Source organism: Bos indicus, chromosome 20 (genome assembly GCF_029378745.1).
Source record: "Bos indicus isolate NIAB-ARS_2022 breed Sahiwal x Tharparkar chromosome 20, NIAB-ARS_B.indTharparkar_mat_pri_1.0, whole genome shotgun sequence".
Taxonomy (NCBI): Eukaryota; Metazoa; Chordata; class Mammalia; order Artiodactyla; family Bovidae; genus Bos; species Bos indicus.
Genome location: NC_091779.1, coordinates 67,699,513 through 67,712,597, shown reverse-complemented (window position 1 = coordinate 67,712,597; position 13,085 = coordinate 67,699,513). Strand labels below are relative to the sequence as shown.

The 13,085-nt window shown below is 44.3% G+C and overlaps 1 protein-coding gene across 1 annotated transcript in view; it reads left to right on the top strand.

Annotated features, from left to right (window-relative positions):
* Nucleotides 1-13,085, top strand: part of ADAMTS16 (ADAM metallopeptidase with thrombospondin type 1 motif 16) — a 194,417-nt gene that overhangs the window by 52,105 nt on the left and 129,227 nt on the right. The window contains exon 3 of the mRNA XM_070774930.1: nt 10,875-11,154. Coding sequence (XP_070631031.1) covers nt 10,875-11,154 — 280 coding nt within the window. The remainder of the gene's footprint in view (nt 1-10,874; nt 11,155-13,085) is intronic.

Below are 13,085 nucleotides of genomic sequence, written 5' to 3'. Positions count from 1 at the left end.
TGTGCCTCAGACTGAATTATAAATGAAACAAGCATAGACACTTGACTGCTTGGTCAGTGAACATTCAGAAGTCCTTTGGGTGGGGGGGTGGAGGTCACTCTTGCCTGACAGTCTGGTCCTCTGGGCCACCCAGAGTGAACCCAAGGGAAAAAGGAGATGGGCTTGAATCTGGAACAGTGCTCACAGAACCCAAGTGTTTTTAGGGGAGTAAGCCAGAAAGGCCAGTGCAGCAAGCCAGGAACCAAGGTGTGTTTGGGGTGATGATGATGTTGTTGGGGCACCCCCACACTCAGGCTTCAGAGGGATCTTGTACTGTAGAGTGAACCATCCGACAAAACCACCTGCGTTATCCAAAGGGAATCATAGATCTTCAGGCTGAAGCATGGTATCTGCAGTCTTTGTTTCATTTATGCAGCAAATTTTTTTTTTTTTTTTTGCTTATTTACTGGAGGTCATATATTTTAAATGGGTTTCCCTGTGGCTCAGATGGTAAAGAATCCGCCTGCAATGCAGGAGACCTGGGTTCGATCCCTGTGTTGGGAAGATCCCCTGGAGAAGGGAAAGGCTACCCACTCCAGGATTCTGGTCTGGAGAATCCCATGTACTGTATAGTCCATGGGGTCACAAAGAGTTGGACATGACTGAGCGTTCATTTATGTATTTAGGTATATATTAGTGTTAAGTCTTACAAACTCATGGCAAGTGGCTGTCTTTGTATCCACTCCCTAGAGGACAGAACAGCACAGAGGGAATGAGTAACTCGTCCAAAGGCACAAAGATTGTAATGTTAGAATCGAATAATGGGTATCAGACTCATCTCTCTGTTCTCTGTAAGTCCATCTGGGCTCCAGTCAGAGATGCTGGACATCATTGACTCTAGAGAACCCACAGGAGTTGTTCGTATTTCCAGGTGATTTGAACAGTAAGACATTATTTGCATATCAGAAAAGGGTTTTTTAAGGAAAAAAAATGACTTTTTAAAAGGAGTACGTCAAGGCTGTATATTGTCACCCTGCTTATTTAACTTATGTGCAGAGTGCATCATGAGAAATGCTGGGCTGGAAGAAGCACAAGCTGAAATCAAGATTGCCAGGAGAAATATCAATAACCTCAGATGTGCAGATGACACCACCCTTATGGCAGAAAGTGAAGAGGAACTAAAAAGCATCTTGATTAAAGTGAAAGAGGAGAGTGAAAAGGTTGGCTTAAAGCTCAACATTCAGAAAATGAAGATTATGGCATCTGGTCCCATCACTTCATGGGAAATAGATGGGGAAACAGTGGAAACAGTGTCAGACTTTATTTTTGGGGGGCTCCAAAATCACTGCAGATGGTGACTACAGCCATGAAATTAAAAAACGCTTACTCCTTGGAAGGAAAATTATGACCAACCCAGATAGCATATTCAAAAGCAGAGATATTACTTTGCCAACAAAGGTCCATCTAGTCAAGGCTCTGGTTTTTCCAGTAGTCATGTATGGATGTGAGAGTTGGACTGTGAAGAAAGCTGAGTGCTGAAGAATTGATGCTTTTGAACTGTGGTGTTGGAGAAGATTCTTGAGAGTCCCTTGGACTGCAAGGACATCCAACCAGTCCATTCTAAAGGAGATCAGCCCTGGGTGTTCTTTGGAAGGAATAATGCTAAAGCTGAAACTCCAGTACTTTGGCCACCTCATGGGAAGTGTTGAGTCACTGGAAAAGACTCTGATGCTGGGAGGGATTGGGGACAGGAGTAGAAGGGGATGACAGAGGATGAGATGGCTGGATGGCATCACTGACTCAATGGACATGAGTTTGAATGAACTCCGGGGTTTGTGATGGACAGGGAGGCCTGGCGTGCTGCAATTCATGAGCAGAATTCAGCAGAATTCATGGTCTCCAAGAGTCGGACACGACTGAGCGACTGAACTGAACTGAACTGAATATAACACTTCAACTAGTTGCAGGTGTGGAAACTCCTGGGTATGTTATCACACAAGGCTGAACACACCCATAACTGCTCCTGCTACTCCTGAGTTAGTTTAATTGCCAACAGGATGAAACCCACCTGGCTCCAGCTTTTATTTAATCCCACACTTGACTTTTCCTTGATAGCACTGCAGATGTTAAAGTATTGTCTCTTCTAGTTTAGTTGGTAGAGTACTTAGCCAAAAAGGTTTCCCGGGCATCCATGGAGAGCATCAGTGACAGCCTCCCCAGCCCTCCTCCTCCACCACCTGGATCTGCAGCATACATTCCAAGGATTTCACCTTTCCTTGCAGGCTGGCATTTCTGCCCTGGGAGGTCTACCCCCCAAGGTGCTGATGGCTTCACTGATTGTTTACTGCTGTTAACCTTCTCTTCCCCTGAGAAGGAAATGGCAGCCCGCTCCAGTACTCTTGCCTGAGAATTCCATGAACAGAGGAGCCTGGCAGGCTCCATGGGGTCACAAAGTCAGACATGACTGAGTGACTAAGCACTCACGCACGATCTGGTCTCCCCCTTCCCCACCTGCAGGAACACTGTGGCCAGGGCTTCACCTCTGAATGCACGATAAGCCTGGTCTCCCCTCTCATTTGTGTCCACCCCACCCTCCTGTCCCTGAGAGCTGCATTTGACACTTTCCCGAGATCTGAGAAGGGCTTCTCCGTGTCTATCATCCCACCCTGTGCAAACACTCAGATCTGTGCAGGACAGCTCAGCACCCACAGAACTGAGTTTGGTGGGTGGTGATGGGCACTGGGCCCCGCCCCCCAGATGAGGGTCAGCCTCAGGTCCTAAATCAGATGTTCGCTGAGAATAAGCACCCGAACACCAGTGTCTCTGAGTACCTAGAAAGTGCTAATCACGTGCTGAATTAAGAAAATAATTAGGAAAATATCCGCACTCTTATAATACTATATTGGAGAATGCTAAGTGATACCTTAATAGTTCTGTAGGAATAGTTAACTGTATTCTAAAATTATAAAGATATTTTAAAACACTCATAAGGATTTTAAAAGCTTATCTGTCATCCCACGATCCAGCAACGCCATTGATATTTTTAAGGTAAGGATGTACACAGATTTTACAAACTTGAGTAATGCCTAAAGATGTAAAAATGGATGTGGAATTCTCTTCTTACATCCCTCCTCCTTGATTTCCTCTCCCTGAACATAACCAGCTTCAGCAATTTTTCATTAGCCCTTCTAGGAAAATACTTTAAGTGGAGATGCACACTTAAAAAAATGAACACATTTGGAATCACACTATATACTTTATTATACAATATATGTATAATACATATATTATACATTATATGTATAATACATATATTATACATTATATGTATAATACATATATTATACATTATATGTATACTTTATTATACATTTTAAAGGAGAAGGCGATGGCAACCCACTCCAGTACTCTTGCTTGGAGCATCCCATGGACAGAGGAGCCTGGTGGGCTACAGTCCATGAGGTCGCAGAGAGTCAGACATGACTGGGCTACTTCACTTTCACTCTTCACTTTCATGCACTGGAGAAGGAAATGGCAACCCACTCCAGTATTCTTGCCTGGAGAATCCCAGGGATGGGGGAGACTGGTGGGCTGCTGCAGAGAGTCGGACATGGCTGATGCAACTTAGCAGCAGCAGCAGCAGTAGCAGCATACACTTTAAAAAAAATTTAACAACTTCTGGGAACCCTACATTATAAGCCTAAACCTTACAGGTTTTGAACTTACTCTGATTTTGTTCAAATTCTTATACTTTCCCAGGTAACCTTGAATATGTTATTTAATCAGCCAGACTCTGTATTTCCTTGTCCATAGAAGGAAGAGCAGAGTGATACCAACCTTCCAGGATGTCTGTGATAAATAAGGTGTCATATAGGAAATGCTGGCCATAATCTTAGGAGCTCACACAAAAGTGTTTACTTAAGATTATCATCAGGACATAATTAACTGGCCTTTTAAAATGGTTATATACTCTCCAAATACCAAAAAAATGTACTTTAAAAACCACTCTGAACTAATTGATAAACATTATTTATTTTTGTTATTTGTTTGTCTCTACTTTTAAATGATTATAAACAGTGACTAAATTATACATTCACAAATGTGTATCAGTACTGCGGGAGAGCCTGCTAGAAGCATTTGGCAATATAGGATAGCTGTTTTTCTCTTTCTGATTTACTTCACTCTGTGTAATAGCCTCTAGGGAAGAATAGAGAGAATAGCATTGAAACATGTACAATACCATATGTAAAATAGATATCTGGTGGGAATTTGCTGTATCACACAAGCTCAAACCCCATGCTCTGCGATAACCTAAGAGGGTGGGCCGGAGTGGGAGGTGGGAGGGAGGTTCTAGAGCGAGGGGTCATATGTATGCCTGTGGCTGATTCATGTTGATGTATGGCAGAAACTACTGCAATATTGTAAACAATTATCCTTCAATTAAAATAAATTAAGCAAGAATTCCAGAGGATTAAAATCCTGGAATCAAATGATACATTTTCAGTGTTGATAGATGAGCCGGGCGGGGCCCCAGTTCACCCTTTCCCGGGGCCACACTGCCAGTCTGTTCCCAATAGTTATCAACTCTGAAAGTCCTTGTCACTCTAAATGTAAAAGGGTCTCTGTTTTCTCTCACTTAAGCTATGTTTGCCATTGTGCTTCATTGTCTGTTATACTGTACTTTTTTTTTTACTTTTATAATCAATTCTTTTCTATTTCCCAAATACCTTGTTTAGAAAGATCTCCCCAATTCCTTAAACTATTCCTTTTTGCTTCCTACTGGATTGATTTCATTGTTACGCTTTTATAGAAAGTGTCACATCATATTCAGGTTTGAATAGCGTTTTGCTATTGACTATATCTGTTCGTTCCTTCAGTTGCCCAGTTACATCTGACTCTTTGCAACCCCATGGACTGACTGCAGCACACCAGGCCTCCCTGTCCCTCACCATCTCCCAGAGTTTGTCCAAGTTCATGTGCATTGCATTAGTGATGCCATCCAGCCATCTCATCCTCTGTTGCCCTCTTCTCCTTCTGCCCTCAATCTTTCCCAGCATCAGGAACTTTTCTAGTGAGTCGCCTGTTCTTATCAAATGACCAAAACACAGGAGCTTCAGCTTCAGCATCAGTCCTTCCAATGAATATTCAGGACTGATTTCCTTTAGGATTGACTGGTTTGATCTCCTTGCTGTCCAAGGGAGTCTTAGGAGTCTACTCCAGCACCACAGTTCAAAGGCATCAGTTCTTTGGCACTCTGCCTTCTTTGCGGTCCAGCTCTCACAACCATACATGACCATTGGGCAGGCCACAGCCTTGACTATATGGACCTTTGTCTGCAGAGTAATGTCTCTGCTTTTCAACACACTGTCTAGGTTTGTCATTGCTTTCCTGCCAAGAAACAGTTGTCCTCTGATTTCATGGCTCCAGTCACCATCCACAGTGATTTTGGAGCCCAAAAAGAGGAAATCTGTCACTACTTCCACATTTTCCCCTTCTATGTGCCATCCAATAATAGGGCTGGGTGGCATGATCTTAGCTTTTTAATATTTAGTTTTAAGCTGACTTGCTCCTCTCTCATATAGAGGTTCTTTAGTTCCTCTTCACTTTCTGCCTTTAGAGTGGTACCATCTGTGTATCTGAAGTTGTTGATGTTTCTCCCACCTATCTTGATTCCAGCTTGTAACTCATCCAGCCCAGCATTTCTCATTATGTGCTCAGCATATAGGTTAAACAAACAGGATGACAGCAGACAGCCCTGTCATACTCCTTTCTCAATCCTGAATCAAACAGTTGTTCCGTACATGGTTCTAACTGTTGCTTCTTGACCCACATACAGGTTTCTCAGGAGACAGGTAAGATGGTCTGGTATTCCCATCTCTTTAAGAGCTTTCCACAGTTTGTTATGATCCACACAGTTAAAGGCTTTAGTGTAGTCAATGAAACAGAGATTGATATTTTTATGGAATTCCCTTGCTTTCTTTACGATTCAGTGAATATTGGCAATTTGATCTCTGGTTCCTCTACCTTTTCTAAACCCAGATTGGACATCTGGAAGTTCTTGGTTTGCATAATGCTGAAGCCTAGCAGGCAAGATTTTAAGCACACTCTTACTGGCAAGGGAGATGGGTGCAATTGTCCAATGGTTAGAATATTCTTTAGTACTACCCTTCCTGGGAATTGTGATGATCAGATCAGATCAGTCGCTCAGTCATGTCCGACTCTTTGCGACCCCATGAATCGCAGCACACCAGGCCTCCCTGTCCATCACCAACTCCCTGAGTTCACTGAGACTCATGTCCATCGAGTCAGTGATGCCATCCAGCCATCTCATCCTCCGTCGTCCCCTTCTCCTCTTGCTCCCAATCCCTCCCAGCATCAGAGTCTTTTCCAATGAGTCAACTCTTCGCATGAGGTAGCCAAAGTTCTGGAGTTTCAGCTTTAGCATCATTACTTCCAAAGAAATCCCAGGGCTGATCCCCTTCAGAAGGGACTGGTTGGATCTCCTTGCAGTCCAAGGGACTCTCAAGAGTCTTCTCCAACACCACAGTTCAAAAGCATCAATTCTTTGGCGCTCAGCCTTCTTCACAGTCCAACTCTCACATCCATACATGACTACAGGAAAAACCAAAGCCTTGACTAGACGAACCTTTGTTGGCAAAGTAACGTCTCTGCTTTTGAATATGCTATCTAGGTTGGTCATAACTTTTCTTCCAAGGAGTAAGCGTCTTTTAATTTCATGGCTGCAGTTACCATCTGTAGTGATTTTGGAGCTCAGAAAAATGAAGTCTGACACTGTTTCCACTGTTTCCCCATCTATTTCCCATGAAGTGATGGGACCGGATGCCATGATCTTCGTTTTCTGAATGTTGAGTTTTAAGCCAACTTTTTCACTCTCCACTTTCACTTTCATCAAGAGGCTTTTGAGTTCCTCTTCACTTTCTGCCATAAGGGTGGTGTCATCTGCATATCTGAGGTTATTGATATTTCTCCCAGCAATCTTGATTCCAGCTTGTGTTTCTTCCAGTCCAGCATTTCTCATGATGTACTCTGCATATAAGTTAAATAAACAGGGTGACAATGTACAGCCTTGACGAACTCCTTTTTCTATTTGGAACCAGTCTGTTGTTCCATGTCCAGTTCTAACTGTTGCTTCCTGACCTGCATACAAATTTCTCAAGAGGCAGATAAGGTGGTCTGGTATTCCCATCTCTTTCAGAATTTTCCACAGTTTATTGTGATCCACACAGTCAAAGGCTTTGGCATAGTCAATAAAGCAGAAATAGATCCTTTTCTGGAACTCTCTAGCTTTTTCCATGATCCAGCGGATGTTGGCAATTTGATCTCTGGTTCCTCTGCCTTTTCTAAAACCAGCTTGAACATCTGGAAGTTCACGGTTCACATATTGCTGAAGCCTGGCTTGGAGAATTTTGAGCATTACTTTACTAGCGTGTGAGATGAGTGCAATTGTGCAGTAGTTTGAGCATTCTTTGGCATTGCCTTTCTTTGGGATTGGAATAAAAACTGACCTTTTCCACTCCTGTGGCCACTGCTGAGTTTTCCAAATTTGCTGGCATATTGAGTGCAGCACTTTCACAGCATCATCTTTCAGGATTTGAAAGAGCTCAACTGGAATTCCATCACCTCCACTAGCTTTGTTCGTAGTGATGCTTTCTAAGGCCCACTTGACTTCACATTTCAGGATGTCTGGCTCTAGGTCAGTGATCACACCATCATGATTATCTGGGTCATGAAGATCTTTTTTATACAGTTCTTCTGTGTATTCTTGCCATCTCTTCTTGATATCTTCTGCTTCTGTTAGGTCCATACCATTTCTGTTCTTTATCAATCTCATCTTTGCATGAAATGTTCCTTTGGTATCTCTGATTTTCTTGACACGATCTCTAGTCTTTCCCATTCTGTGGTTTTCCTCTATTTCTTTGCATTGATCGCTGAAGAAAGCTTTCTTATCTCTTCTTGCTATTCTTTGGAACTCTGCATTCAGATGTTTGTATCTTTCCTTTTCTCCTTTGCTTTTCACTTCTCTTCTTTTCACAGCTATTTGTAAGGCCTCCCCAGACAGCCATTTTGCTTTTTTGCATTTCTTTTCTATGGGAATGGTCTTGATCCCTGTCTCCTGTACAATGTCATGAACTTCAGTCCATAGTTCATCAGGCACTCTATCTATCAGATCTAGGCCCTTAAATCTATTTTTCACTTACACTGTATAATCATAAGGGATTTGATTTAGGTCATACCTGAATGGTCTAGTGGTTTTCCCTACTTTCTTCAATTTAAGTCTGAATTTGGCAATAAGGAGTTCATGGTCTGAGCCACAGTCAGCCCCTGGTCTTGTTTTTGCTGACTGTATAGAGCTTCTCCATCTTTGGCTGCAAAGAATATAATCAATCTGATTTCAGTGTTGACCATCTGGTGATGTCCATGTATAGAGTCTTCTCTTGTGTTGTTGGAAGAGGGTGTTTATTATGACCAATGCATTTTCTTGGCAAAACTCTATTAGTCTTTGCCCTGCTTCATTCCGTATTCCAAGGCCCAATTTGCCTGTTACTCCAGGTGTTTCTTGACTTCCTACTTTTGCATTCCAGTCCCCTAGAATGAAAAGGACATCTTTTTTGGGTGTTAGTTCTAAAAGGTCTTGTAGGTCTTCATAGAACCACTCAACTTCAGCTTCTTCAGCATTACTGGTTGGGGCATAGACTTGGATTACTATGATATTGAATGGTTTGCCTTGGAAATGAACAGAGATCATTCTGTCGTTTTTGAGATTGCATCCAAGTACTGCATTTCAGACTCTTTTGTTGACCGTGATGGCCACTCCATTTCTTCTGAGGGATTCCTGCCTGCAGTAGTAGATATAATGGTAATCTGAGTTAAATTCACCCATTCCAGTCCATTTCTGTTCACCGATTCCTAGAATGTCGACATTCACTCCTGCCATCTCTTCTTTGACCACTTCCAATTTGCCTTGATTCATGGACCTGACATTCCAGGTTCCTATGCAATATTGCTCTTTACAGCATTGGACCTTGCTTCTATCACCAGTCACATCCACAGCTGGGTATTGTTTTTGCTTTGGCTCCATCCCTTCATTCTTTCTGGAGTTATTTCTCCACTGATCTCCAGTAGCATATTGGGCACCTACTGACCTGGGGAGTTTCTCTTTCAGTATCCTATCATTTTGTATCTGAGGTCAGGGGCAGAAGCCGGGAGGACCCCATGCCCAAAGGGCGGCAGCCAAGAGGAGTTACCCCATGTCCGAGGTCAGGGGTAGTGGCCGAGAGTACCAGACTGCGACGGCGCAGGAACGGCCGAGAGGAGCTACCCCGCGTCCAAGGTCAGGGGGTGCAGCTGAGAGGAGATACCCAGTGTCCGAGGTCAAGGGCGGTGACGAGAGGAGTTACCCCACGTCCGAGGGAATTGTGATGAAGATTGACCTTTTCCAGTCCTGTGGCCACTGTTGGGCTTTCCAGATTTGCTAACATATTGAATGCAACACCTTGATGGCATCATCCTTTAGGGTTTGGAATAGTTCTACTGGAATTCCATCACATCCACTAGCTTTATTAGCAGCAGTTTTTCCTAAGGTCCACTTGGCTTCACACTCCAGAATGTCTGGCTCTGGGTGACTGACCACACCATCATAATAATCTGGTTCATTGAGATCTTTTTTGTACAGCTCTTCTGTGTGTTCTTTCCATCTTTTCCTGATCTCTTCAGCATCTACTAGGTCTCTGTTGTTTCTGTCCTTTATTGTGATCATCTTTGGGTGAAATGGTGCCTTGATATTTCCAGTTTTCCTGAAGAGATCTTTAGTCTTTCCTCTTCTGTTGTTTTCTTCTAGAGAAGAGATGCAAAAAGCAAGGGGAAAAGGGAAAGTTTCACTCGACCAAATGAAGAGTTCCAGAGAATAGCAAGGAGAGACAAGAAGGCCTTCTTCAATGAACAGTGCATAAAACTAGAAAAAACAGCTGACTATACTGGGTTTATATTTTTTTTTTTATTTTATTTTTAAACTTTACATAATTGTATTAGTTTTGCCAAATATCAAAATGAATCCACCACAGGTATACATGTGTTCCCCATCCTGAACCCTCCTCCCTCCTCCCTCCCCATACCATCCCTCTGGGTCATCCCAGTGCACTAGCCCCAAGCATCCAGTATCGTGCATCGAACCTGGACTGGCATCTCGTTTCATACATGATATTTTACATGTTTCAATGCCATTCTCTCAAATCTTCCCACCCTCTCCCTCTCCCACAGAGTCCATAAGACTGTTCCATACATCAGTGTCTCTTTTGCTGTCTCGTACACAGGGTTATTGTTACCATCTTTCTAAATTCCATATATATGCATTAGTATACTGTATTGGTGTTTTTCCTTCTGGCTTACTTCACTCTGTATAATAGGTTTATAAATTTATGTCTTTCTTTGAGAGCTCCCCCACCCACCCTGACCCATATTACTATCTAGGGCTGTGTGTGTGCTTTCTCCTCCATTTTTTCCAGTAAAGGACCTGACCTTGGTATGCTGTGAGATCTCTCTCTGCTCCAAGAGTCAAGTCCTTTGACCACCACACCACTGTTTCTGAAAAGATGGGGTGGACCCCTCATCCCCTAATTCTCAGCCCCCTACATGACCCTTTTCCACATGGGTTCTCCCTGGAGGGAACCGTGTGTTTTTGTGTGTGTGTTTCTCTGCTCTTTGGGACCCCATGAACTGTAGCCCTCCAGGCTCCTCTGTCCATGGAATTCTGTAATCAAGAATACTGGATTGGGTTGTCATTTCCCATTCCAGGTTTATCCCTAGAGGGAGCAGCGTGTTTGTGAGCAGATGATAAAGGAGCGATGCACCTTTCTTTCTCCCTCTCTCTTCTGCAGTCAGGCATGATAAGAACCCAGGAAGCGGACTATTTCCTGAAGCCCCTCCCTTCACACCTGGCAGGGAGCCCCAGTGACTCCACGGGGGGCAGGCCTCCCTCCCACATCCTGTACAAGAGATCCACCGAGCCACCGGCCGTGGGGCCCCACCGGGTCGCGATGATGGAGAAAAAGTGGGGGCTGGAAAACCACCATCTCTTCCACCACGAAGATCAGTCCCCACGCGGCTTCAGCTTCAGGCACCCACAGAAGCAGCATTTCTGCGGAAGGCGCAAGAAATGTATGTAAGGACGATTGTCTTTGTAATTTAACGATTAGGATGTTAAGTAAGACACTGGAGTATTTTCATTTTCTTCAAAGTAGTCTGCCCTCGAGGTGAAATTTATTGACCACCTTTGCTAATCCTAAGTAATGATTCCAAAGAGAGCCCATTGTCTGGATGTTCAGGATAAAACATCTTTCCATGGCAAATGGATAAAGGTAGTTTTTTTTTTTTTTAATTTTAAGAGCTGTTCCCTGGGCAAACTAAATGACATGATTCACAGAAATGTGGACTCCTCTACAAGACATCTTCAAAAGAATCCTGGTGTCTCTACCCAGTAACTTTATTTTTGAGGTCTAGATTTGTTAATCGGAGAAGGCAGTGGCATCCCACTCTAGTACTTTTGCCTCGAAAATCCCATGGACAGAGGAGCCTGGTGGGCTGCAGTCCATGGGGTCGCTAGAGTCAGACATGACTGAGAGACTTCCCTTTCACTTTTCACTTTCATGCATTGGAGAAGGAAATGGCAACCCACTCCAGTGTTCTTGCCTGGAGAATCCCAGGGATGGGGGAGCCTGGTGGGCTGCCATCTATGGGGTCACACAGAGTCGGACACGACTGAAGCAACTTAGCAGCAGATTTGTTAAAGCTGACATGCTTTTCCCACTGAGGTGATTTATCCCTAGGTAGGTTTATGTACTTCACTCATCACGTCAGAAGACACAGGATGCATGGTGTAATTTACCTACAATTTTTCACCAAGGCTTTATCGAAGTCCTCTTTGTTTGTGTCATGAACATTGAGGAAGAGAAATGATACTTACATTTTATGTAGGACCCTCTCACAGACTCAGGAATAGAAGATCAGTGTTTTCTGAACGTGTCCTCATTTGCTTCAGCTTTCCCCTCAAGCATGGCTTTAATTATTAATAGCAAACCTTCCCCAAAGCACTTCTGGAAGCCCACCTTTCTCTGCTGCTTAGCTTCATTGGCCGCTGGGCCAGCACCCTCACGTAAGTGTGGGCACATGCAGGGGTCCATAACACACTGCAGAGAAGAGAGAATGACCCAGAATCACTTGGCACCTACGACAGAAGAACAAGCGCGGCTGACCTGTTCGCACCCGTGTGTCATCTGAACGCATGTCCTGTAAATCAGTCTCAGAATACATTCAGACAGTCTCAAAAATCTCATCCCAAACTGACCAAGAGTGGGCTGGGTCTTAGGGGAGGCAGCAGGAAGAACAGTGTTGAGCACAAGGAGAGCGAACAGGAGGGTGAGAAGGTCAGGGAAGTCCAGCTGATTGAGCATCAGAACAGGGCACACTGACCAGCAGTGGCTTCCTGAGTCTGTGCAGACAGGGAGGAGGTCGGGGGCCAGTTGGGTGGGGAGGAGGGGGGGCGTGGCCGGACAGACCAATGGCGGGGCCAGGCAGGTCAGGGGCGGGGCCAAACAGGTCGAGACCAATTGGAACAGACAGAGAGGCAGGACTCAGGCACAGACAAGGTCAGAGCCAGGAAGGTGCTGGCAGGGCTCCCGGTGAGGGTGTAGTCAGAGTAGGACGGACTCCATGTGTCAGAGACAGAAAGCTGACCAAGCACCTGGATCCAGGCAGGAAAGATGGGCAGGGCTGTCCACGTGTCTTTGACAGGCCGCTCCAGGGCCCAACGCAGATGTTTCAGTGTTTCTGAGCAATCCAGCAGTGCTGACCCTTCTGGAATGAATGTGACCCTTTCATTCTTATCTGGAGGTGATCGGAGTCATTCAGACCCATAGCTCAAAGGCAGTGCACCTGGGCATGCAGGGCAGTACGATTGTTCTGTTTGGTGGGGCTGTCTGTGCACCTGTGTCGATGCATTTGTCTCCAGAGGCATTTCAGAATCTCAGTAGTGGAGTCTGGTTGTTGAGAGGGAGATATCTGAATAAGACACTAAATTATACAATAGGACT